The following is a 23,137-nucleotide window of genomic DNA, read 5'->3' on the forward strand; positions in this document are numbered from 1 at the left end:
CTGACCTTCAGTGCCTCCTGCTAGTCTGGCAAAGCAGCATTTCTGCATCTCTGAGCATGGAAACCAGATTGTGCATAGACAATCCCAAAGGAAGAGAGAGAGTTCTCCATCCTGCTCTTTCGTTTAACCACTGGTTTCTATTCTGGGATGCAGTGTCAGGTTTTCTTCTGCTTTGGGGACTGAGGTGAACACTGAAGAGTGATCTAAAGATCGATAACACAAATAAGAAGAAGGTGCCTAGAAGAAAGGTTCTTGGGGAGGGCAGACCAGAGTCTTGGACCTGCTGTGGAAGAGGCTCTTTGTGAGGCTCCCTCAAGCTGACCACTGTAATTGTCAGACAGCCAACAATCATGACATCTCCTGGAAGAAACAAGAGTCCCTGAGGTAGAATGGATCTGTACCAGGCCTTGAACTGGACCACAAGGAGCCACTGCAGTTATGGATCACTGGTATAATGTGCTCTCTGGCTGGTCATGCCCAGGAGATAGGCTACAACATTATGTACCAGTGCTGGCTTCATCATGAACATTGCATCTAGATCCAGAGTGATATGCAAGAGTCCAGCTGGCAGACGCTCAATGCACGAGCTGCAGGGGATAGGTTGCCCTCCCAAAGGGATGGACAGCCAAAGGGGGAGACGGCTGCTTTGTGACTCCCACTGTTTGAGTGTCCAGTGTCAGTCCCCAGGCTAAGACCCTTGTTGATCATCAGACACCCACACAGCTGTCAGTGCACCTCCACCTCGCGCTGCTTGGGGACCCCCCCTTAGAACCTTCCTCCAGCCCCTCCCCCACACAGTCCCCTCCCCCTCGCGCTGCTTGGGGAGCGCCCCCAGCCCCTCGCTCACCTCTGTCGCGCTCCCCGCTCGCTCGGCAGCGGCTGCCGGCAGCTCATGGCGGGGCTCCGAGGGGCTGGGCTCAGAGGCGGGGGGAGTCTCCGGCCGAAGCCCAGACCACGGCCCCGTTGGCAAGACTAAGCCCCGGTCCCTCCTCAGGTCTCACAGCCGCTTCCGGCGTCTCCGCCTCCTACGCAGGCGCACTCGCCATACCCAACCCCCTTCTCCCCCGCCCAGCTTTACTCTGCGCAGGCGCACTGCCCACAGCCGGCTCTCTTGAGTCCTCCCCGCAGGCGCACTGTTCCATCCTCTTGGCACTGCCCTGCCTGCGCAGGCGCGAGCACCAGCACTCTCCCCTCCTGCGTGGACGCACTGACCACACCCCCACTGCTCTACGCAGTATTTCCGTAATGCGCATGCGCATTGTCTATGTGCTGCTTTTATGCGCATGACTAAAGGCCATCTTCCTACCTGGTGCTCATGCGTATTCACCACAGCGGGTTCCTGAGGCTTCTGCGCATGCGCCTCACGTCCACCTAGACGGGTAGGTGACCACTGTTTTGCCTGTCCGGAAATGTTATATTTATTGAATCGCAGATGAGCATTGCGGGTGGGAATCTGGCTCCTCACAGGGAATCAGCCAGGCTGGTACAGTAGCACAGCGTCAGAAAATGGCATTTAGTATCAGGCAGGGATGACGTCACCCCGGGGAGGGGAGGGGTCAGCGCAGCCGCGGAATGAGGCGGGAGGTTAATGTCTATGAGGTCCTCGCAGGGCTTGTGCTGGGTCCCCTGTCAACAACAGCTTTATTGAGACCCACAGGCAAACAGCGCCCCTGTGGGCCACCTTCAACAACAGCTTTATTGAGACCTTCAGCGCAAACAGCCCCCCCCATGGGACCCTTTCAACAACAGCTTTATTGACACCTTTGGTGCAAACAGCCCCCCTATGGGCCACCTTCAACAACAGCTTTATTGACACCTTCAGTGCATACAGCCCCCCATGGGCCCCCTTCAACAACAGCTTTATTGATGCCCTCAGGCACACAGTCCCCCATGGGCCCTCTTCAACAACAGCTTTATTGGCAGCTTCTGTGCAAACAGCCCCCCTCTCCCATGGGCCCCCCTCAATAAGCTTTATTGACACCCACAGTGCAACAGCCCCCCATGAGCCCCTTCCAACAACAGCTTTATTGACACCCTCAGGCAAACAGCCTCCCCCCCATGGATCAAGGTCTCCCTTTAACATCAGTGTTATTAACACGCCTAAGGGTCATCTGTCTCCAATGGCTTTATTCTGTTTCTTTTAGAGGTTCCTACTGGTGCCCATCACCTTCACCTCTGAGCATCTCGCATGTGAGATTTGAGACTGGCAAATGAGACAACAGCAAGAGACTGCAGGGGTAGATAGTGTCACTACTCTTCCCTGGGGAGGAACTCAAATCAGCAGGATACGGTCCTGCCTCCCCTTCTTGACCTATTTTTTCACACTGAAAAGCTAGTCACTACCAGAAGGCTTAGGTTCAGCAGCAGTTTTCAGAGTTACCAACTCAGGATTGTATCACATGTTGTGGTATTTTGTTGTTTTGCTTAAAGCGCCAGCTCCTGAAATCATGATACTCTCAGCTTTCATTTAAAAACATATGTTTCTAGCTCTCTCTATTGCAGAGAAAAGCTGGAACCCCCCCCCCATCTCAAAACCCAGAAGGCAAATTAAAAAAAAAATCAACCACCCACTCCAACCCCAAAAATATATTCTTTTTAAAATCTCATGATTTTTAGGTCAATCTCATAATGTGTAGGGGGAGGGGTTTGGAGGGGCTCAAGATTTTTGAGCTCTTGTGGTTTTGTTTGTAACACTAATGCTGCCAGCCTCACAACACAATCGGAACTAGCCCCTTGTTTCTGTCACGTCATGTGACAGGGTCAAGCAAGCTTCAACAAGAGCTTTATTAACACCACCACCTAAGACTGAGCAGAGCACCTCTCAGAGCCCAAGGAGGAGGATGGGGCAGCCAGCCACCACTATAGAAGGGCTCGTGCTTCTCCTGTGAAATGCTATTGCTTGCTGTAGCCTAAAGGCTCCTGGAGAGGGGGCTGGAACTAAAGCTGCCCCTATATGCCACATCCCCCTGTGTCCCCACTGAGCAGGTAGGAATGGGAGCAGCTGGTCCTGCTGCAGGAGGAGGTGGGATATTATTGGAGCAGGGAGCTGCTTTCGAAGGCATGTAAGGGGAGGGAGAGAGCTCAGGCAGGAAGTTGTGTACTGCTCTCAGAGTGACTGTCACTGTGACAGAAGGCTGGAGAAGGGAGGTGTTCTTTTATTTTCACATCTGGCTCACAGACAGATCAGGCAGCACTTTGAGCTCTGCTTTCTTCTCCCCACTGCTCCCAGTGTGTTTATCATTGCAGGAGGCTTAAGAGTCAGGCAAACGTTGCTGCTTTTTTACTTTGAGGTTTTGTGCCTCTAAGTGCTAGAGGAGGGAAAACAACACTTCAGCAGGAGCCTCGGTCATTGCAAAACTCAATCTCCTTCCACCAGGGTTGAGGGGTTTTGGGGGGTTTTTTTTTTTTAGAAGGTGCAGAAATGGCAGCATGAATGAGTTATCCTGCTCAGGGACCCCTACCATCAAAAGTGCAAAGCTCACCCTTAGCTGAGGCAAGGATCAATCATTCAAGGTTTAATGCAGGATGTAGGCAAGAGCTGTGCCTAATTAAGGACATGTTTTATGCGTGTGACCCCGGCAAGCTGCATTCCTGTATGAGTCTTGCAATTTTGGGCAGTCTAGTGCTTTCTCTACCTTTGTACCTCAATCTCACCCTCCACTGTCTTATTTTTACTTGAGAGTGTTTTTCCTCTTAACGGTGTGTGCTTTCCTTTCTACTTACCTTGTCATACTAGACAACAGGATAAAATGTAACTTCCTCACGCTAACTAGTCCCTGCTACTGGCCTCATTTCCACTCCTGCCTACCTTTCCTGGGCAGTATCTCACTAAAATTCCTATCACAGAATCTCTTCTTCCGATGACACATGCTAGTAGATAATGCTTTTTATTTTCCTTTCCAGACAGAAAGATGGCAGGTGCCCCCCCAGGAATGGAACTGTGCCCCTATTGTAGGAAGCCATTTAAGCGACTGAAGTCCCACTTGCCACACTGTAAAATGGCAGGAGACACGAAAACTGCTTTTGACTTAGGCAAGGTGGCCTCTCTTGACTTGAAAGCGTCTCAGTCCAAGCCAGTTAGACTCCTGGCCACTGAGAAGAAAAGGGGACAAAGCAAAGAGAAGATCACAACCCCAGACAATAGCTCAGAGAGAGAAAGTAAGAAAAAATCCTTTGACACAATAGGGAACAAAGTAGAAAGCAAATTAAACCCCTTACATATAGGGGGTACTGCTGGATCAGAAATAGCCAGCAACTTGCCTGCAGAAAAGCCAGGTAAAAATACAAAGCGCCAGATTAAACTGACTTCTGAAAAGACACACAGAGATGAAGGAATGACAATAGTTCAGGAAGAGGCCAGAATGCACATGAATGCAGCAGAGGAGAAGACTTCAAAAGCAAAGCATGCAAAGCAGTTACCCACCAAACAGAAAAGCAGAAGTAAAAATACTTCTCATGATGAGAATTCAGCACCTGGTGGCATTTTGGAGCTTTCTCCTTTGAATAATGATGGAAAATCTGCTTCAAAGTTTCCTTTGAATGACCCAATAAGATCTGCAAAACAGAAAAAAAGGAAAGTAGGGTCTTCAGCACAGGAGGTGGTTGGTTCTCTGGATTTACCCACTTGTGATCTTGAAAGTATTCCCAGGGCGCCTCTTGAGGAAGTGAAAATAGTTATTGAGAAACACCGTGTCAAAGTGCTAAGAGGTAGGAATGAATCCAAAATTCAGGGCACTCTGGCAGACAGTGCTATCACAGGTAATTGTATGACCCAGCGATGGAATCTGGAAATGCGGACTCCAGACTGCTCTGAAAACCATGCAGACACAGTCCAGTCTGACCACCGGAAGAATGTGAACATTACGGGAGCCATGAACACAAATGCTTTTAGCCTGGAGGTTGCAGAAAGTAATACCTTGAATGGAGAGCGAGAAAAAGGCAATCATTTAACTGCAACTGGAATCCACATACTCAGCGATCCTGAGAAGGCTGACTGTGGAAAGAGCCCTCATGGCCTCGTTCCGCTGGACAGAGAGGCTAAAAGTGAGACAGAAGAGAAGCAGTTTTACTTAAATGGTGATGTGAATTCTAAGGCCTCTTCCCTCGCTGAGAAGCCCCACCAGTCAGTGAGAGAGATGCTCAGAGGAGCCAGTGAAGGAATAGCCAGAAACTACCTATCCTGTGCGCAACAGCTTCTGGTGGATGAAAAGCAGATTGCCTTACTTTCTGAGTCCGTTCTGAATACAGGGAGAAGAGACAGCGAACTGGCTTGGAAACAACACTTGTGCTACACCTCTGAAAACCAGCCTCCTTGTCTGTTCCAATCTTTTGGCAGGAACATACAGGCGAGATCCATTGGACTGGAGTGGTTTCCAGAATTGTATCCTAATTATCAGAGGCTGAGCATGTTTCCAGGGAGACCTCTCCAGGGGGATGCGGAGATCAGGATGAAGAAGATAGGGCCTGGTTTCTTGGAAGGACCGCAAGGTAAAAGGAGGCTTTCAATCATCACTTTTGAGATGTACTGCAGAGCGACCACTGATGGGCTACATCCATTATGTAAAATCCGGATTTGGGGAGGGGGCTTATTGGGTGACTGTTCTTTAAGCGAGCACTCATTTATGAGGTGTCACATGGGACCGTAACTACATTCACTAGGAATAGCATGGCTTTCTATGGAAAAGCAAGGTTGCTTCCCTCAACCTGGGCATTGTTTTTCTTAGACAGGAGACACCTCAGTGCAGCATAAGATCTCTCCAGTCCAGGGGGAAGGGTTGTATGTACTTCCTCCCCAAAAGTGGCAGGGAAAGCCCCACTGTTGGAATCATGTTGAACTATGCTAGAGAACAGTCCGTGCGTAGAGTACAGTCTGCAGACCATGGCGTGTATGGGCAAAATACCCAGCCCGGTTTTCCCACTTCCGATTTTTGTGACTCTGTTTTGTAGCTCCCCTCGTAGAAAGACGTCTGATGGATGTAAAGCTCAGGGAGCTGCCTGCCTGGCTGGCGGCTTGTGATTTCTCTCCAAAGGGACTGTTCGGAGCAGTGCAGAAAGGTGAGCCGGGATCACTTGCTTCTCTTGTTTCTCACATCAACATACTGCTCCAGACAAGGAGTTATTTGGCATGAGCTATCTTCATGTAAAAGGAAGTGGCTTGGTAGACTATTGTAATTTTAAAAGCCAAGTGGTTGGATCAATCAGCCCTAATTTGAGATGAATAACCAAGCTGGCCCTTTTTTTCTATTTCAACAGCCTGGAGCAGTTACTACAACAAATACATCGACGTAAAGAAGGGTGGAGCTGCTGGGATCTCCATGCTGTTGGCTGGATATTGCATCCTCAGCTATGGCTGGAGATATGAGCATCTGAGTAAGATTTTCTTCTTGGCGTTTGTCTTTTCCAAGCAAATCCTCCTCTCTTTTTAGAGCAAAAAAAAAAATCTCTTCATTAGTCAAGTGATTTCAGGGTTATAAACACTAATATTGGAGCTCTCTGTCAGGGAACTGACTAGGAGCTGACTAGAGTTATCCATTATTTATGCATTGTAAAGCCTTCTGGAGGAAAGCAAAAGCTGACATGGTGGGAACGTTAGCCCAGGCTGGTTGGTGGCTTCATGCCCTGTGATTAATACCCTGCACAGCAGGAACCGGGCATGCTACAGAGGCAGTGGTCTCATTCCCCAGCTGGTGGAAGGGAATACCCTACGTTACCCACTCGGGGACAGCTGGTCTATAAAGGGAGTGATGGGCTCTGAAGAAAGTGATAACTATTCCTACCCTGTCCAGAAGGCTGGTGACTATAGTGCTGGCTTAGAGGGATTGAGCACATACTGCATTCCCTTCCCCCTTTGGAAATAAATCCTACATGCTCTCCTGTTTCATTTAGTTTCTAGAGCAGGGCTTTCCTCACACTGCTGAATTTAAGAAACTTCCTATCATGCAACTGTTTTTGAGAGAGCTGCTGTAGGACTCTGAGTTAAAGGTTAATGTTTGTAAAAAACTTTGAAGACAAAAAGTTTTACGTTATTTAGAAATATAATTTCCATCTGTCGTCCCCTTTCAGTCATACAGCTCTTGTCAAAAAGGCCAGTGCCATGCTGCATATGTCACCATCGCAGCACCTTCCAGTGCTGCATTGAGCAGTGCGACTACACGGCTGTCACATGCTTGTTCTCTCATTCTCTTCCCGGGGGAGAAGCACGTGCAGTGAAGTGTCTTGTTTTGGTAGAACAATGGAGGGCTTTAATATACATGTGGCTGTGTATTTATGTTGGGGAAAGCACAAAGTAGTGTGCGTTGCACTTGTGCTTGGCACATACACAGATACATGGAAACATCTAACCAGTAGAGCTTGACAAGCAGCAATACTCTTATTACCTGACGAAGTGGGTATTCACCCACAAAAGCTCATGCTCCAAAACGTCTAAGTCTATAAGGTGCCACAGGATTCTTTGTTGCTTTTACAGATCCAGACTAACATAGCTACCCCTCTGATACTTGAATACTCTTATTGCTACTAGCTGGATGTAATTAGGATTTAAACCTCTTCATTCCTGCCACTGTGTTCTCTTCCCTTCCTCCGTGAACTGCTATGCCAGACAGCTGAAGCATGATACAGTCAACCTGCAGGAGACAATTATGGTAAACCAAAAAGATCAGTTAAACGCCACTCCAATGAAGCAGCTTAGACATTTATGGTCCCTTGAATCTAGGAGGACTTTAAACGCTACCAGAGAAACATTACTATTTTTCACCAGGGGTAACATACTGTAGCATTAACTTTGTATTTCTTGCTCTGAAAAGAACAAGATCGCTGTCGCAGGTATCACTGAGGAAGGCACAAGGGCATTCAAGACCAGAGACAGAAAATACTGGACTGCTGCATGAGAATCAGGCATGGATCGTACGAGCTGCATTCGAACACAACACAAGGGATTGCAGGACAGCTCTCTCGTCTGTTGTAATCTACTACATTAATTTATTGCTAAAGGGTATGCCTTTTATTTACCCTCCCATATCATGTACTATTAGCCAGAGGGAGTTGGGGCACATTCTGCATAGACTGACAGTCTCCTTAGAGCACTAGCAGGAAATTTGAGTTGATGGTTAGTGTCTAAGCAGCAAGGACTGGATTATAAGGCAGAAACTGGAGGATCAAACCCCAATATCTACTGCTTTTAGCCCATATCAAACCTGAATCTGGTTCTGTATGTTCCAGGCCCATGAGAACGACTCATGAGGGATGAAGGGGACTACAGGCTCTTGCTTCCCAGATGTTTTAAATTTGAATTGCAGGTTCTGGTTTGAATATTTGGCAGAGGGTCCTGGCCAATAAGAGGAAGAGCAGTAGTTTGGAGGGACTAGCTGCTCCTATCCCCCAACTCAACTGTAAAGCTAGGATGGTTCAAGGGGCCTGTTCTGGCAGCTTGGAGGGAAGTATTATAACCCCGGCTCGCAGTCCACGCCTCACATCTCATTGATGCAGAGCAGCGTTAAGCAAGGCATGCTGTTTGTCACCAAGTTCTGTGAAAGCATAAGGGAATAGGGTTAGGCCCGAACTTCACGCTCGGCAAAGCCTGGCTTGTTTAAGGATATGGATGTTGGCAAATCAAGCGCTGTACAAGCTAAGACAGATCTGGGCTGGAGAATTACAAACCGGTAGTTTGACAGCGTAGAAGTCAGGGTAGGAAAGAGCCATTCTCCACCTCACTTCACACACCCCGTGCAACTCAGAGGTGGCATCCACACAGCCCTGTCTCTCCTTTGTACACAACATCCTGGCCTGCTTCAGTAATGACCTTTAAAGAGGCACTAAAGCAAAGTAGGAATAACATTAGCACTGCAGCATCCTAGTGCTGGTGGAGAACAAGCCATAGCATTCGCTATTTAGGCTGCCCTTGGGGTAGAACATCACCCTTTGAGAACAAACAAGAGCGAGTGATTGGAATAGTGGTGATTCTAGCCTCCTTGAGCTGGCTAAAATTTTGTTTCCTCTCCAGGACAGAGGGGTTTTAAAAATGTAATGCAATCATGAGCAGTAGAAGAACTGTTGGCAAAAAGCTTTATTACAAATAAGTTACAGAAGCATTCAAAAAACTCCTCCTCTTTGGAAGCAGAACAAGAGTAAAACCACATTTCACCAAGAACTAACTGTCCCCCCGCAATAAATCTCCTGTGTGTTTTTTAAACTCTGACTGTGTAGTGTGTGTTCTCTTCAAATGCAATACTTATCATGTCTTCCACGGGAGGCTTAATTTGCAAAGCAGCTAACAAGCCTTCAGACCCCAATGTAGTGTCAGCCCCATTTTACAGATGGGGAAACTGAGGCGCACAGCTATTAAGTGACTTGCCCAAGGTCACACGTCAGGTCGGAGTCCATGACGAAATCCAGTTCTGGTACCCGGCCTGTACTCTAGCTACTCCAAACTATGGAAAAGTCAGCTTCTTTTAGAAAAGCCTTTGACAGAAAGTTGCATGAGATTTTCAAGGGAGACCATCTCAGGTACATGGAGAGGGAATAACTTTGATTTTGCCTTGAGTACAAGGCATCCTGCTAAGTGCAATGAACTGTAGTTTAGAAGCCACTAGCTACTCTTTCAACTTCACTCCTACTGAAACAGTTTCTTATCCCTCCGCACACCAGTCTCCTATCCTGAGTATTAACCAGAATCCAGACCGACTGTTCTACTGTGCCTTTTAAAAACTGTGTTTTAGTATTACCATGATTATCAGTGTCTGACACACCAGTAAGAGATCTGAGCCCCCTGCCAACCCAGCAGCATGAGGTCAGAAAATAAACATCCAATTTACAGTTACATTAGAGCAACTGCATTTCCCCCTTCCTCTTCTCTCAGCAAAGAGCTGTAAAAAAAACTGCATGGAGCAGGATGGCTCTGACTGGGCTCTACATTCAAAGAAATCAACTGCCTTGATTGGCTTCCCGTTGATACTGTATCACAAAAGAGCCTTTTCCTCTGGATTTTCTTCCTGGAACTCTCACAAATCATTTCCCCAGTTGGATTCCCAGCCAATTCTTGCTGCATTTGTTGGCATAGTGACCCTTTTCACCACACTGCAAGGGAACAAAATAGGAGGACATTAACTTTGTGTAGCCCCTATGAGCAAGATCAACCCAGTACAGCAGACAGCAGTTGTTCACGATGGAGCTTTTAAAAAAACAACCACCCCCACCTTGTCCTGGCATAAGAGATGGAGATAGTGAGTTGGTATGAGCTGGCATAGCCCTTCTTATGCAGGAATGCTGACAGCCCAGCCTGAGTCACTCTTAGGTTAATTAAGTCCTACTCCCAGGATTGATAGTCTGTCCCACCTGTGTCATGAGTGGGACACCGAAGCACGCAACGTACTGACCCAAAGAACATGCACACTATTGACAAGAGTCCCCTCAGTGGCATTAGTGTCCCATCCTGCCTCCTTGATCCTACAGCACTGCACTCTAAGAATATTTTGGCTTTAAGACAACTGCCCCCTTCCTGCCAATCCTGACTCCCCAGTCCTGGGGGCTGCATGAGAAAATGGTTAGGAAACCTAGGAGAACAGAGAGGTCTGAGGAGCATGTGGTGACAAGGGGCTAGCGGGCAGAGAACTGCTTCAAATCAGTGAACCCAAGTGCTTTTCAAGTTGAAGTAGAACATCGTTCCATCCCCTGAGGAACACCAGCGGGGTAGTAATAGCTTAGAATTTGCTGGTCCCTCAATGGCAGTAGCCTCAGGAATAAGGCCACATGAGTCTTGTTCCACGTACTGATGTCTCTGTTTGGAAGGGGGCTGGGGTGGGTGGAGGGGGGGAGATCATTAGTTGCAATATGAAGAGTTTCCCAGCCAACCAGCTCCAGACACTAACCTTGAAGCATGTGACCTGCCCAAGGGGCCGGAGCATTCCATAGGGGTAGCCACCAGCCTCCTGTGCCTTTTTCCTCTGGCACTGGGCAGCCCTAGCCCCAGGCTGATGAGAAAGCAACAGGACTTCTGGGGCCTGCTGCTTGTGAATACTCTTGCCATCAACAGCCAGGGATGGCGGTGGCAGCCCCTGAAGCACACAAGAGGAATCAGTCAAGAGAGGTGGAATCAAGGCAGGATGGGTCTCACAGAGTTCCTGGGCAATGCTCTGCAAGTGCTCCCCCCCCCCAAAGCCAGTCAGGACGTTGGGGAGCCTCCTCTCCCTTGGACCATTCAGCATATGCCCCTCCGTGCGCTTCCCACAGCGAGCCCACCCCAGTGGGGCCCTGGGGAAGCCAGGCTCTCAGCCAGCCACTAAAACAGGGGTTTATTTAGATGACAGGAACGCAGTCCAAAACAGGTCATGCCGGTACAGACCACAGGACCTCCTTTAGTTAGGTCCATCTGGGGCCCCCAGGGAGGCCACAGCCCCGTTGGGAAACTCAAGCCCTGTCGGGGCTCCCCTCCATTTCCCAGCCAGCTTCAAACTGAAAACTCCCCCCAGCCTCTCAGCCCCCCACCCCCACCCCCGCACCAGCTTTTGTGTCCTTTATTCAGTGACCCGGGCACAAGTGTCACCTGGCCTTCAACCCCCCTTCTGGGTTCTCAGGTTACATGCTCTGGTATCCTCCCTTCCCCAATGCAGACCACGCCAGCACAACTCCCCTGCAACCTTCCCAGGTCAATACTCCCCACTCAGTATTCAAAGAATGGCATCAAGAATATTCCCACTTCATCACAGCTGGTACCACCTACAGCACAGATACAGGGCAGGAGCATTTAGGGTGTCAAAGCAGGATTTCCAGCCTTGGCAACTGGTAATTTTGTCAATGTTTTTTTCCCTTTTAAAGACCCAGCTGCTAGAGTCATGTTATTACACAAGATCTCAACTTTCAGGTCACGAATGGCAAAGAGTTGCCACTCTGACTGACAATGGATAGCCGCTGGGCCAGAGAGGGAAAGAGAGAATGACCATAGCTGGGTTGTGAGAGCACACATCCCTGTTCCAATGACTAATTATTTATAAGAAGTGGCACAGCCTCAACAAGGGAGATTGAGAAAGACCCTCTCCAGAATATCCCCGAGCCCAGTGGCTGTGACACTGTCCTGTAACATGGGAGACCCAGTTCAAATACCATCTCCACATGAGATAGAGGGGGGGTATTGACCATGGGTCTCCCATGTCTTAGCAGACCACCATACCCACTAGGCTAAAGGTTATAAGGGGTTGGGGCCACCTCCCATCCCCCGAGTGTTTTGTGAATCTAGTCCTTGAGCTTCTGCAAAAATTCCCAGCATTTAAGTGACAAATTTGGGTTCAGTTACACCCTTACTGAAACATTTTTATTTTTTTTATTTTTTTTGGTTCAGCCCAAACTTTTCAGGGAACTTGACATGAATCTGTGAATGGTTTCTGGTCGACAGAAACAGGGTTTTGGGGGTGAACAAGCCAGTTGCTGGGGAAAAACAAAAACGTCCACCCGGCTCTCCTTGGGAGAAGAGCATTTCGGTGCCTTTCCATGCCTTACCTGGGAGAGATCCGAGTTACACAGCATCAGGTCTGCCTTGGGGCTATTGGAGGTGCAGAAGGAAAAGAAAAGCAGTTAGCTCCTTTGATATACTAATCGATCCAACCCGTAACTGCAAGGGAAGAGACTGTCTCAGGGTCAAGGGGTAGGGTTGACAGAGGTCTCTAGTTGAAAACTGGCACTTTCTAGTCATATCAAGCAATAAATTTGATAAAGGCTGGCGCAGGGCTGGCAGGTGCTATGCAAACCTCTGCCACATGCAGCTCTGCTGGGCTTGGCCAGGATGCGTTGTGCAGACCTGGGTTTGACTCTCAACCAGCTTCAGAGGGGGCGAATGCTGGCGGGAGGCGAGGGGCAGAAAGGATGCCAGCCGCACAGGCTCGGCGTTCCCAGAAGCTATATTTCTAGGGCGCATGCTCCTTTCTGCAGTCACTTGCCCTGTCCAGTAGAGGGCACCGTGGCCACAGAACATAATCGGCCAGGGGCGCGTGGAAAGGAATAACCAAGTTTTAGGACCCCACAAATCAAGTTGCTTTGCAGAGAGGAAGGTCACTCCCCTGGCTGGAGGTCATCTCGTCCATCTCACAGTCAGAGACAGAGCTGCCAGAGACCCCCCTCAAGGCCTTGCCAAGGGTGCATCTACTCTCCTACCCCTCCAGATACGTACTGCATGAATTTGCATTTGGGTCCTTCCGGGCAGAAGCCAGCTAAGTAGTTGACACACATCACCCTTCTGGTGTGTTTGTATTTACACAGAGGACCTGCCACATACGCACACCCAAAGAGGGAGAGATTTCAGTCAGCACTGAACATGATCCGTGGCTACAAATGGGGCTGGGTCAGTGGTGGGCACCTTCCTGGGATCAGAGAATGGAGAGTCTGATTGACTAGGTGTCCCTCCTCCTCGTGGGGAGTTTGTGGACTCATTTCTTTGCAGCCCATCTCCCCAGTTTTGCCCTCAGTGCCTAGAATCCCAACTAGGATGCATGCCAACTGAATGGGCATCACACATGCCATTGACAGGGGCACACCACTGTGTTAGCAGCCATGCACCAACTAGGTCTCCACAGGGGACAGCTGAACTTCAGCTAGTGGTGGGAAGCGGCCAAAGGTGAATACAGAAGGACAGAGGTCTTTGCTTAGACACAGATGATGTCCAACGTTCTTGCATTTTTTGAGAGCAGGGGGTCTGGTTACACACACACCCTTTTCCATCTCTAGCTCCTGTTAGTCAGATGCTTGCTGCAGAATGTTTAATTAAGCTTCATTAACAACCATTCGTTGCTGAATTATCTAATTAACTCTTTGTTCTTCTATAGCGTCTATCATTGGAGGATCTCAAAGCCCTTGAAGGGCAGTCAATAAGCCCAGAATACTGCCAGGAAAGTATTAAGCTCATTTTACAGCTGGGCAAACTGAGGCACAAAAAATGGTGCTCAGCACCTCATTATCCGTGACAGAGCCAGGAATAGAACCCAGGAGTCCTGCCACTTGGGCTCCCGGCTCAAATCCATAGGCAATGGTCCCATACACTTAGTTACCGAGCGCAAGGTATTCACCCTGTTTGCAGAACCCTCTGTCGTACCAGGGACAGTCTTTAATTCTGGATGCGGGATCAATGTGCAGGAAGGGGCACTCTCTATTGCTGCACTCACCTAGAGAGAATATTTATGGAGAGGAAAGATTTTTAAGAACCCTGTTATACGCCTGCGTCTCTAGGTGAGGGTAGGCAAAGCTCTCCCACCCCTTCAGGCACTCCTCCCTTGCAAAGTACCATAACAACAGCAGTTGATACAGCCCCAAAGTTCTTCAGTGCTGTGCACACAGCGCCACTGAGAGTCAGCCACCTCTGGGCTGGAACGCAGCCCCCCGCTACCTCAGACCATGCTGCACAACAAGAAGGGGAGAGGACGTTTTTGGTCTCAGCTCTTGGGAAAACAGGCACGTGTTCACACAAAGCAAACAGGGCTTTGGTCCTTAAAGTCCCAAGCCAGAGACACCCTCCTTCCCGCCCCCCAGCAAAAGCATGAAGAGTCAAGTCAGCACTGACACAGGGTCAAACTTGAGGTAACCCAGGGGGTGGGGTGGGCTCCCTACCTGATGCTTAGAACACTTCCCTCCTTCTCTGGGTTTCCATTAGCCCCCCAGCCTGCCAGTCGCTCACACCGTGCCTCCAGCCTCTGTGCCCATCCCACGTGGGGGCTCTGGCTAGCACGCTCCCACCCACTCCACCTGCCAGCACTGCTAGATGCCCATGGGGCTTTCTGGAGCTCTCACCCTGAACAAGAACAGGCCAGGTGCAGTACTTCACTCTGCTAGAGGGGCCTCCACACACACGGGTGCATTGACATCAGGGCCAAGCCCCCTAAACCTGGCCCACATAGCCGACATTAACATTAAATGCCTGGCTGAGAAACGCCCCTCGCCAAGGGACTGGCTCTGCTGCGTTGGAAGTAGCTGGCTCAGGCAGGGTGTGGCTGGCAGGGAATTCCCATATCTCCTGGCGAAATGGGAACCCGCTGCAGAACAGGGGCTGGGGGGCTGGCTCCCCAGCAGAGACAAGCAAGGAGTCCAGAGGGCAGTTCTCCTCACAGACTGCAGGCGGTACTAGCTTACTGTTCTCAAGCATAGCTAGAAATAGGGCATTGCCCTGCAAGCGAACTGGGCATTGGGGTGGGTGAGCACTCAGTAAGGTCAGCCAGGATCGGAATGTGCCTTCGCCAGGGCAGTTCCCCACCCGTACTGGCAGAGCTAACGTGGGCTCCACACAGGACAAGAACTGGCTCAGATGGAATCTGGAGCATCTGAACATCTGCCAGTAGCTGCACCCCCTCGCCTGCTAGAGCTCTCCTAATCCTGCCCCGAAAATGCCAGGCCCCTGCCCAGCTCCCAGCACCTACCGAACTTGGAGTAGAAATAGCACTCTGGCATCTTGGCCATGTCGTACTCGTGCAAGAACTCGCACAGATCTCCCCTCTTGCACAGCCCCCGCAGCCAGTGCTTACACACCACTGTCTTCTCCCCACTAATGTGCCGGAAAGGACACATCAGGCCTGGACGCAGAGCAGAGAAGAGACCTTGGTCCCTGCCTTGCCCAGAAGAACCCACTCCCCACACCTACCGCAGAGTCACCCTATCCTGCTCCCAGGGCAGGGGCGTGGCCGCCAGACTATATTCCCCTCCGAAGCCTGGTGCTACGAGCCTCCTTGGGAGAGGATCCCCCAGCCCACTCCGGCATCCCAGCAGCGAGTAGCCAGGGCTGTCGCTCTCACAGCTGACAGCATGAGAATCCTGTTCTTAGCAGCGTTTTGCCAACTTCGCTGGCATCGCCAGACACAGGATAGAGAGATGCTCCCAGGGGTGGGGCACAAGGCTCTGGTGGGAGCCCAGGAATCACTCCGCTGAGCTCAGTTCTCTGATGCATAGAACTCCCTGCCTATGGGCTTCTGTACCACCTCATCAGTGGTACCTGGGCATCCTCCCAGCATCCCCAGGAGGCCAGGGAAGGGCACTAGCCCCATGGTACAGATGGGGTCGGGGGAGGACAGGCCCAGAGAACAGGAGTGACAAACAGAACCCAGGCCTCTGGAGCAGCAGCCAGTGCTTTGGTCACAAGGCCAACTGCTCCCTTCCTCCTCCTCAGCACCCGTGAAGAGGGACTGTCCTGCCTGTGCGCTCTGTCAGCACCAACCCAAGTCTGGAGGGGCCCCTCTAGGCCAGGGAGAGGCCGTGTCTGGCTCCAAGCAGCCCATTTACTCTGGGCCATCGCTGCCAAGATGACTGGCAAGGGGCCAGCTAATTCCAGGTGTGATGGCTGTTTTCATGGTGATGGCACTTGACCACTGGCAGTCAGGCTGAGTTCCGTCAACCCCCGGAATGCTGGCCCTTGAGCAGGGGGCAAGCCCCAGGGGCTGGTACTGGAATCTGTGTGGGGATCTGGAGAGGAAAGGCTCCTGTCAGGCTACCAATCCCCAAAATAACAGCATCCCTGCTCTCCCTGGATGGATGCTCCCGGGCTCCCATTACTTACCCTTTGCACACAGTCCTCGGAGGAAGAACTCACACACGGACGCCCCTGACTCTGGAAGGGGAGATGCAGTTATGGGGGGGGGGGCATGTTTTCACCCATTCGTAACCACCCGCAGGTCACCATGATCCCAGGCATCGCCTGCTGCTCTGCAGAGATGAAACCCCCTGGGCTGGGCCAAACACATCAACTAGGATGGGGAACTCTTCCCCTTCCATCTATCCCCATTCGAGTCTCTCTGGGATCTTGGGGTGGGCCCATCACAATGGTTCCTGGGTGCCGGTCACTGCTAGTGTCACTACCCACACAGAGGCTGGATGTCAGGGGGCACCTCTCTCTGCTCCCCACACCCCATGCAACCCTCGTCCCCCCCACAGCCCTGCCAATGCCAGCGCTCTTCCCTGAGCCCCTCACCAGCCCCAGGCTGGGCAAATCCTACTAAGCCACTCTGCATAGCGAGCCAGAGCCCTCTCTGGGCCTAGCAAAGTGGGGCTGGCTGGAGGAGAGAGAGATGTTCCAGGAAACTGGGAGCATGAACACAGAGCTGGGGCAGGAACTGGGGGTGGGGTTGGGCTATCAGGTCCCACAGCTGGGAAGCAGCAGGTCCCACCCCAACTTACTGTCCATGCCTGGGAAGGGCAGGAGCAGGGCCCCTCGCTGGTGCTCCACATCCCGCTCTAAATCAAACACAAGCTTCTCCACCCCAGCAATGAGTTCCTGCATCTCCTCCCAGCCAGCAGGACTTGGGAGATACCCCCAGCCAAGCCCCGGGCCCAGAGTGGAGTCAGACCAGCCTTCCCCCTCTGCCTCAGGCTGGCTGAAGAGCCCCAGCTGAGGAATGGGCTTGAAGAAGGGGCCAGCTACAAATTCCCTCCCTCCCATATCCGCTCTTTCCCTCCTTCCTGCTGCTTGCTCAGAGTTAACAGCCTAGGTGCTGCAACCCCTCTGCAGCCTTCCTCCCCAGCACTCCTCTTCTCTGAGCCAGCTAGGAAACCGGGCTGAGCCCCCAGGAATCTGCAGCCCCTTCTCCGGCAGCAAGCACAGGGGACTGGTGAAGGAGGCCACAGTTTGGAGACAGCAACTCCCAGCATCTGGTCTCAATTTGCAGCTGTGATTGAAAGGGGCTGAGCCTCAGCGGTAGGGAAATCATCCCCCGGCCCCAAGCAGCCCTGCTGTATTAAGCCCCCCCTCCCCATCGCTCTCTGCCCAGCCATCTGCTTTCACTGCCTTAGCCTCCAGCCCTGGCTATGCCTGGAGACCAGCTGGCCAGCATCTCCCACAAGAAACCGCAGGTCCCCCTGAGCGCTTTGCATTAACTCTTTCACTGCCAGGGCTCCGTGCTGCACAGAGCTTAGCTGTGGGGCATTAAGAGATTCCCAAGCTCGGTCGCTGGGTAAGGGCTTGGCTGCTAGATCCTCTCAGAGGGCAGTGCCTGTAGAGCCTGTCTGGGGAGTCGCCGGGGTCTGGGTCCAGGTCCAGTCCCACCTCGTTTCTATCGCATCACCTGAGAGCAGCTTTTGTGGTGAGCTGGTGACTTGGTACGGAACCCCCCTGAACCTGGATCTGGTGCCGAACTTGTAGGTCAGAGCCACCTCTGCTTCTTGCATGCGTTATAAAAGCTGACGGCCAAACACTCCCATCTAGCCAGAACTTGTATTATTTATTATTTGGATCAGCGACGAGCCCAGGAGCTGCAGTCGTGGCCCACGCCCTGCTGCGCACGGTGCTGTACATACACTCCACTAAAAGATGGCCCCGACCTACTGGCACTTATCAAAGTGCCATGAACCTGTGTCATTACTGTGCCCCCAAGTACCCAAGCTGCAAGGTGGCACAGCTGCCTCCGCTTCCCCAAATCTCAGGAGGGCAGAGACATGCCACCCAGCACTGTGTGTATTGAGGGCTTCACGGTGCAGCCTGGCTAGACCCAGCTCAAGTGCTGCTGAGCCCTGGGGATCTTGTGCCCGGCTTCTGAGCAGACCTGGGCATGACCTCGCTAATATGAGCATCCTCCAAGCAGTACCAAGGCCAGAGGCAGAATCCAGCTGTCAGCTCTAGGCAGGGGTGGAGGTACTGGAGTCTCCCCAGCCCGATGCCAGCCTTGCCCATGTCTCCTCTTCTGCACGGAGCCCGAGAGCCATGGTCTATGCCATGTGGCACTTGCTCCCACTTTGTCCTGTGCCAAACGAGTGGCTGAATGACCAATGAGGTGCTGGCATGGGTATTAACCCTCTCACAATGCCCCTGACAGAGGAGGCTTTCAGTCATGTGGGCATCTCAGGCTCCACTACCATATTCCCTGCACTCCTGCTGGCACCGGGCATGGCTGCGCCGTGCGCTCATGCCAGCGCCTCCCTCTCCCCCTCCGGAGCTAAGCACAGGGCCCTCGCCGCTGCCTGCTCAGCCAGCCGTGGTGCGCATTCTGCCCTGTCAGCGTGAGGCAAGCAGGTGCTCTCCAATGGGCCAATGAAGGTGACAGGCGTCAGAACGATAGCGGGAGGCCGCTTGATGTTTGAAGGGGGTCACGTGGTGGGCGCCTTCCCCAGCGGCTCCGTGCTGCTCCTGCTCCACCCCCACTAAAGCAAGGGGCATCCGGCTTCCTGTGCTTGGGCTCAAGAAAATGCGGCAGCTCCGGGGGGGGTCTAGCCACAAGAACGGAGGGCAGAACAGATGGGTTCCCCTGTCCTGATCCCGCCTGCAGTGAGAGCCTCATTAAGCTACAGGAGGAGACAGAGCAAGCCGGGTGGCCTTGCGGCAGGAGGACAAAGGGGGACATTCACTTCAGAAATGCACGGCCTGCTTTGCCTGGGAACCTGGGCCCTGATGTTGCAAGTGGTGCCTCTCCGTGAGATGGATTGGGAGGAGCAGAGCCTGCTTCCTAGAGCACTCAAAGCCAGACAACATGGTCCCCAGGGGAATAGATCCCCCGGCCCGGCCCAGTAGGAACCCTACATAAAGACACTGGGAACCTCTTTTCCAGAGACACTGCCCCCACACCACAGCTCCCACTGACTTGGCCAGAGTTGTGGCCTCCCGCACCTGTGGAAAGCCCACTTTAGATAGCTGACCAGGCCCAGCGGTTATAGCCCAGGGGCAGAAGGGCTGAGATCTTGCTTCACTCTGAAGAGTAACTGTTACCAGCATGGGCATGAACCAGGCACATGTGGCACCATTCAGAGAGCGGGCAGAGCACAGGAGACAGGGTCAAAGGAAATCTATTCTGGGGTTATTGGGATGGCCACATCGCCAGTATGCAGCGGTGGTAGCACTTACAGCCATCATAGGATGAAGTGGGAATTTCTTGTAAGTGTTTTACGATGCCCACGTGTGCCTCAGTTTCCCCTATATTTCAGTTGGCTACTCAGTGTTTGGTCTCTGGGCAGGCCTAGCTGTTAGAGGCAGGATGGGCCATTAAAGGCCAAGGCCAGCCCCACATCAGTGGAGTGTCTGACAATGGCAATGCCCCCCCACCGGGACATTAACACCTAGCAGTGAGTGTAAGAGTTGGCACCTGGAAGCAGTCTGGGCTCTCACCTGGGATCTCGTCAAGGAGGTCAGACTGAGACCGAAAGAATCCGACCAACTTGGGCTCTGGGCTGACCACAACGAGCTGGGGCTAGGCTTTAACCTTCAGTTCTCTGTGCTGACCTAAGCCCCAGCTAATAAACCCCACTCCGTGAGTGTCACTGCAAACCCTTGGTGAGGTGCACTGATCCCTGCAGCACGTCCACATCTCTGCAAAACAGAGCTCACATGGCCCGAACCAGGAGAGCTGGAGGCCCATGGGAGGCAGTGAGGCCACGTGGCCTGGCCTGAAGGAGTGAGAGGCCTTGCGGGGTCTGGCACACTGAGGGGGTCCTCCACGAGACCACTGTCCTCCACACAGATCCTCCAAAGCCAGGGGTGTAGCCCTGCTCCTGTGGATCTGTGACAAGAGTGATGTGATCACCTGCGCACACCCCTACGCCGTGCTGGGGCCATTAACTCCTGGAAAGTGAACACAGCCTTGAAGAAGGGCTGAGGGAGACACTGCACCCACAAACCCACGAGCCTGCCCCTGCGCGGAGGTTTTAGAAGCCATTGTTGTCCAGCTCTGGCAGGGAACCGAGCCCCCACCCTGCCGGGGAACATCAGGCTGGGCAGAGGCGCTGGGCCACTGGCAAAGGGGTCAGGACTGGAGGTCATAGGAGGAAGCTATGGGTGAGGAAGGCTTCCTCACCTGCACGGAGCTCCGGGGAAACGACTGCAGCATCACCTGGGGATTTAAGGGAGACTGGGATGGGAGTGTGGAGCAGGGAGGCAGTTTCGTTGGGGTGAGACAGCCTTTTTCAGTCCCTACTATCCCCTTGGTGCTAAGCATAGAGAGACTTGACCCAACCCCCTGGATCCACACCCACCTGGCTGGCCTGGTGGCTGCTCCAGATTCTGAAGCTTTGCTCCAGCTCCCTTCGCTCCCGCTGGGGCAGCAAGGCGGCCCGGGCTGGTTAGGAGCAAGGTCCCATTTCATACAAGCCGTTAAGTAACACATTCCTGGCTACTCCTGCCCCTGGGAGACGTGTAACACAAGGCAACATGAAACCTCCCCGCTGAGGTACAAGGAGATTCTGGGCCTTTAAGAAACAACAGAGGACGAACCTGTCATGGAGCCCGGGCCAGTTGCTGTTGTGCTCTCTTCCCCAGAACAATAGGCCAATGTCCCAGCCCAGTGCTCCCATTGTATGGGCTGCTGCCTTTTGCATAGATCCTGCATTGTGCTTGAGTGCATTTCCCTCCCCCAGGCACTTACCCGCCCTGGCTGGTTGGAGGGTTGAGTCCAGGCCTCTGACCCTGCTCCCCCTTTTCACACTCACCCCCTGGGGTTTGGCCTCCCTCCTGCTTTATAGTGACGCTCGCTAGTACAGAACAGGCTGCATTTCTACACTGGGACAGACTGATGGCCCTGCTGCGCCCCTGGAGCAGCCATGGCCCCCACCCCCATCTCAGGCCTGGTCCCTCCCCACACCAATCAGCCTTGCCAATGCCCCTCAGTCCTGACCCACAGTCCTCTGCTACTCCACCCCCAGCTCTGGTAGGGCACCTCAGTCAGCACCTGCCGCAGTCCTTCCTCCTCCCCCCAGCTCAGTGCCTGCTCCTCTCTGCCCTTCCCCAACGCACCAGCCCCAGCTCTTCCGAGAGTGAAGGTCACTAGCTTTGCCTGGTCTCTCAAAACCACCAGCTTATCCATTTCCCTGACCAAGTCTGCTGAGGCCAGACTGATTTACCCCACACGTGGACCTCAACCCATGAGCCTCTCCAGCTTAGGCTGTTGGGGAGCAGGTCTGAGCAGCTGCCATGGTTGCGTCCAGCTCTGGGGCTCTGCTCCTTGGCTGGGGCCAGGGTCCGAACTCCATGCTTGGAGAGGCACAGGAATCAGATAAACAGCCTTGCAGGGTTGAAGGTTATGAAATCAGCAGCTGACATCCAAACACTGGCTGTGTTGTGCATAGGCCCAGCTTCCCTGAAAGAGTTTCTTTATGCGCCGAGGCCAAGCGCACCTCGGGGAGGGACGAGGCCAGAGCCTGCGAAGCAGTGTCTGTAACTAAAGCCACCCTGGGCCAGTTTCCCCCTTCGCTTCTATCTGGGGCTCTCGAGCAGCCCGCAGCTTGGACAATGCAGCACGAGGTGCACTCAGGGCAGGGCTGGTTGCAGCAGACATGCCAAGTGCTGGTAGGCAGCACAATCAGAAAGGTGAGAGAGACACGCTGGAGGGGCAGGAGTGCCACTGGCAGGGAGAGCTGCCGCGCAGCACTTGCATCTCTGCAAGCTGTTTCTTTCCCAGCCCATAGCCCTCACCCCTGCCAGCTGCAGGTTCTGCTTGGCAGCCTCATGCCTCAGACTGGCAGGGAGGGGGAGATGGAACATGCCCAACCCCCAGGAGCCAGCACCTCATGCCCTCCCCCCAATCTGCCCAATGCAGGCCCCCTTGCTGCACCCAGACTTGGCACTCCCCCTCCAACTCCATTGCACAAAGGAGCACAGCACCCCCCTGGGCCCAGGAGAGCTGTCAGCGGCAGCGTTCCCAGGCACAGTGGAAGGGAGCCAGGTCCCGGCAGGGGGCAGTGGCAACAAGAGTTTCCGAGGGCATCAGAAGAGCCCCGCAGAGACAGAGGGACCCTTACTTGGCTGCAGGCAGTGCCAAGACCTGCTCAAGTCCCTTGTAAAAAAAGGCAACCTGGACCCATCACTGGGCACAAGGCAGCGCTCGACGCTCCTATAGGCCATGTGGTGCTGCCAGGGGGCACCTCCCTGGAAGACCATGGTTCAGAGGCTGGCACCCGGCAGAGGAAGGCTAGGTGATGCCAGAGGGAAGTGCCATGGAGCATCGGCTGCTGGCTAGTTGCCAACTGGTGAGTTTGACAGCTGCAAGCTCAGGTCTTTGCTTCCCCCTAGTGCATTCGTCTGTTAGCCAGCTGATTTCTCCCCCCACCTCCCCGTACCTGCCCCACTCTAGCGGCACTGCCTAGCCCCTTTCCCCTTCAAGCCCACGGAAAGGGAAGGGAGTCTGAGACAGAGGCCAAGGCAGGGCGCGGTTGGGTAGGGCTGATCTCCCGTGAGGAGGAGAAAACCCCAGAAGGAGCGATTAGC

General features: G+C 52.8%; 3 protein-coding genes across 7 annotated transcripts in view; 1 reads left to right on the forward strand and 2 right to left on the reverse strand.

The window, feature by feature from the left end:
* The window catches only part of VCF1 (VCP nuclear cofactor family member 1), a 13,545-nt gene extending 12,062 nt beyond the window's left edge, over window positions 1-1,483 (reverse strand). Inside the window, exon 1 of one of the 3 annotated variants that reach the window (XM_032797272.2) lies at window positions 1,307-1,483. In XM_032797272.2, the coding sequence (XP_032653163.1) occupies window positions 1,307-1,317 (11 nt within the window). In that variant the 5' untranslated portion in view covers window positions 1,318-1,483. Of the gene's footprint in view, window positions 1-847; window positions 1,047-1,306 lie in introns of those variants that run through there. The other 2 variants (XM_032797271.2, XM_032797273.2) reach the window with 2 other exon arrangements.
* Window positions 1,269-9,187, forward strand: MTNAP1 (mitochondrial nucleoid associated protein 1). Of its 3 annotated transcripts, none has more exons than XM_032797266.2 (5): window positions 1,269-1,379; window positions 3,904-5,487; window positions 5,947-6,054; window positions 6,253-6,369; window positions 7,803-9,187. In XM_032797266.2, exons 2-5 carry the CDS (start codon window positions 3,912-3,914, stop codon window positions 7,829-7,831), a joined length of 1,830 nt encoding a protein of 609 aa, XP_032653157.1. In that variant the 5' UTR covers window positions 1,269-1,379; window positions 3,904-3,911; the 3' UTR covers window positions 7,832-9,187. The 3 variants fall into 3 exon arrangements, with proteins under 3 accessions (XP_032653157.1, XP_032653156.1, XP_032653160.1); XM_032797265.2 differs by lacking the exon at window positions 1,269-1,379 and adding an exon at window positions 2,787-2,985; XM_032797269.2 differs by lacking the exons at window positions 1,269-1,379; window positions 5,947-6,054 and adding an exon at window positions 2,787-2,985.
* A 3,908-nt stretch (window positions 9,188-13,095) lies between these two features.
* On the reverse strand, window positions 13,096-17,236 carry CPSF4L (cleavage and polyadenylation specific factor 4 like). Its single transcript, XM_032797270.2, has 5 exons — window positions 17,134-17,236; window positions 16,517-16,567; window positions 15,387-15,539; window positions 14,046-14,141; window positions 13,096-13,247 (listed from the first exon to the last, which is right to left on the reverse strand). The coding sequence occupies exons 1-5, from the start codon at window positions 17,234-17,236 to the stop codon at window positions 13,126-13,128; spliced, it is 525 nt and encodes a 174-aa protein (XP_032653161.2). The 3' UTR covers window positions 13,096-13,125.
* Window positions 17,237-23,137: the final 5,901 nt, after the last annotated feature.

Source organism: Chelonoidis abingdonii, chromosome 13 (genome assembly GCF_003597395.2).
Source record: "Chelonoidis abingdonii isolate Lonesome George chromosome 13, CheloAbing_2.0, whole genome shotgun sequence".
NCBI classification, from domain to species: domain Eukaryota; kingdom Metazoa; phylum Chordata; order Testudines; family Testudinidae; genus Chelonoidis; species Chelonoidis abingdonii.

Excerpts from the sequence above, each read along its gene's own strand:
- MTNAP1 (XM_032797266.2), top strand. The coding sequence starts at position 3,912 with ATGGCAGGTGCCCCCCCAGGAATGGAACTGTGCCCCTATTGTAGGAAG. Across the intron at positions 6,055-6,252 it reads GTTCGGAGCAGTGCAGAAAG|CCTGGAGCAGTTACTACAAC; the intron begins GTGAGCCGGGAT and ends CTATTTCAACAG. Across the intron at positions 6,370-7,802 it reads CTGGAGATATGAGCATCTGA|AACAAGATCGCTGTCGCAGG; the intron begins GTAAGATTTTCT and ends TGCTCTGAAAAG.
- CPSF4L (XM_032797270.2), bottom strand. The coding sequence starts at position 17,236 with ATGCAGGAACTCATTGCTGGGGTGGAGAAGCTTGTGTTTGATTTAGAG. Across the intron at positions 15,540-16,516 it reads CCGAGGACTGTGTGCAAAGG|GCCTGATGTGTCCTTTCCGG; the intron begins GTAAGTAATGGG and ends CTCTGCGTCCAG. Across the intron at positions 13,248-14,045 it reads CAGAGGGTTCTGCAAACAGG|GTCCTCTGTGTAAATACAAA; the intron begins GTGAATACCTTG and ends CGTATGTGGCAG.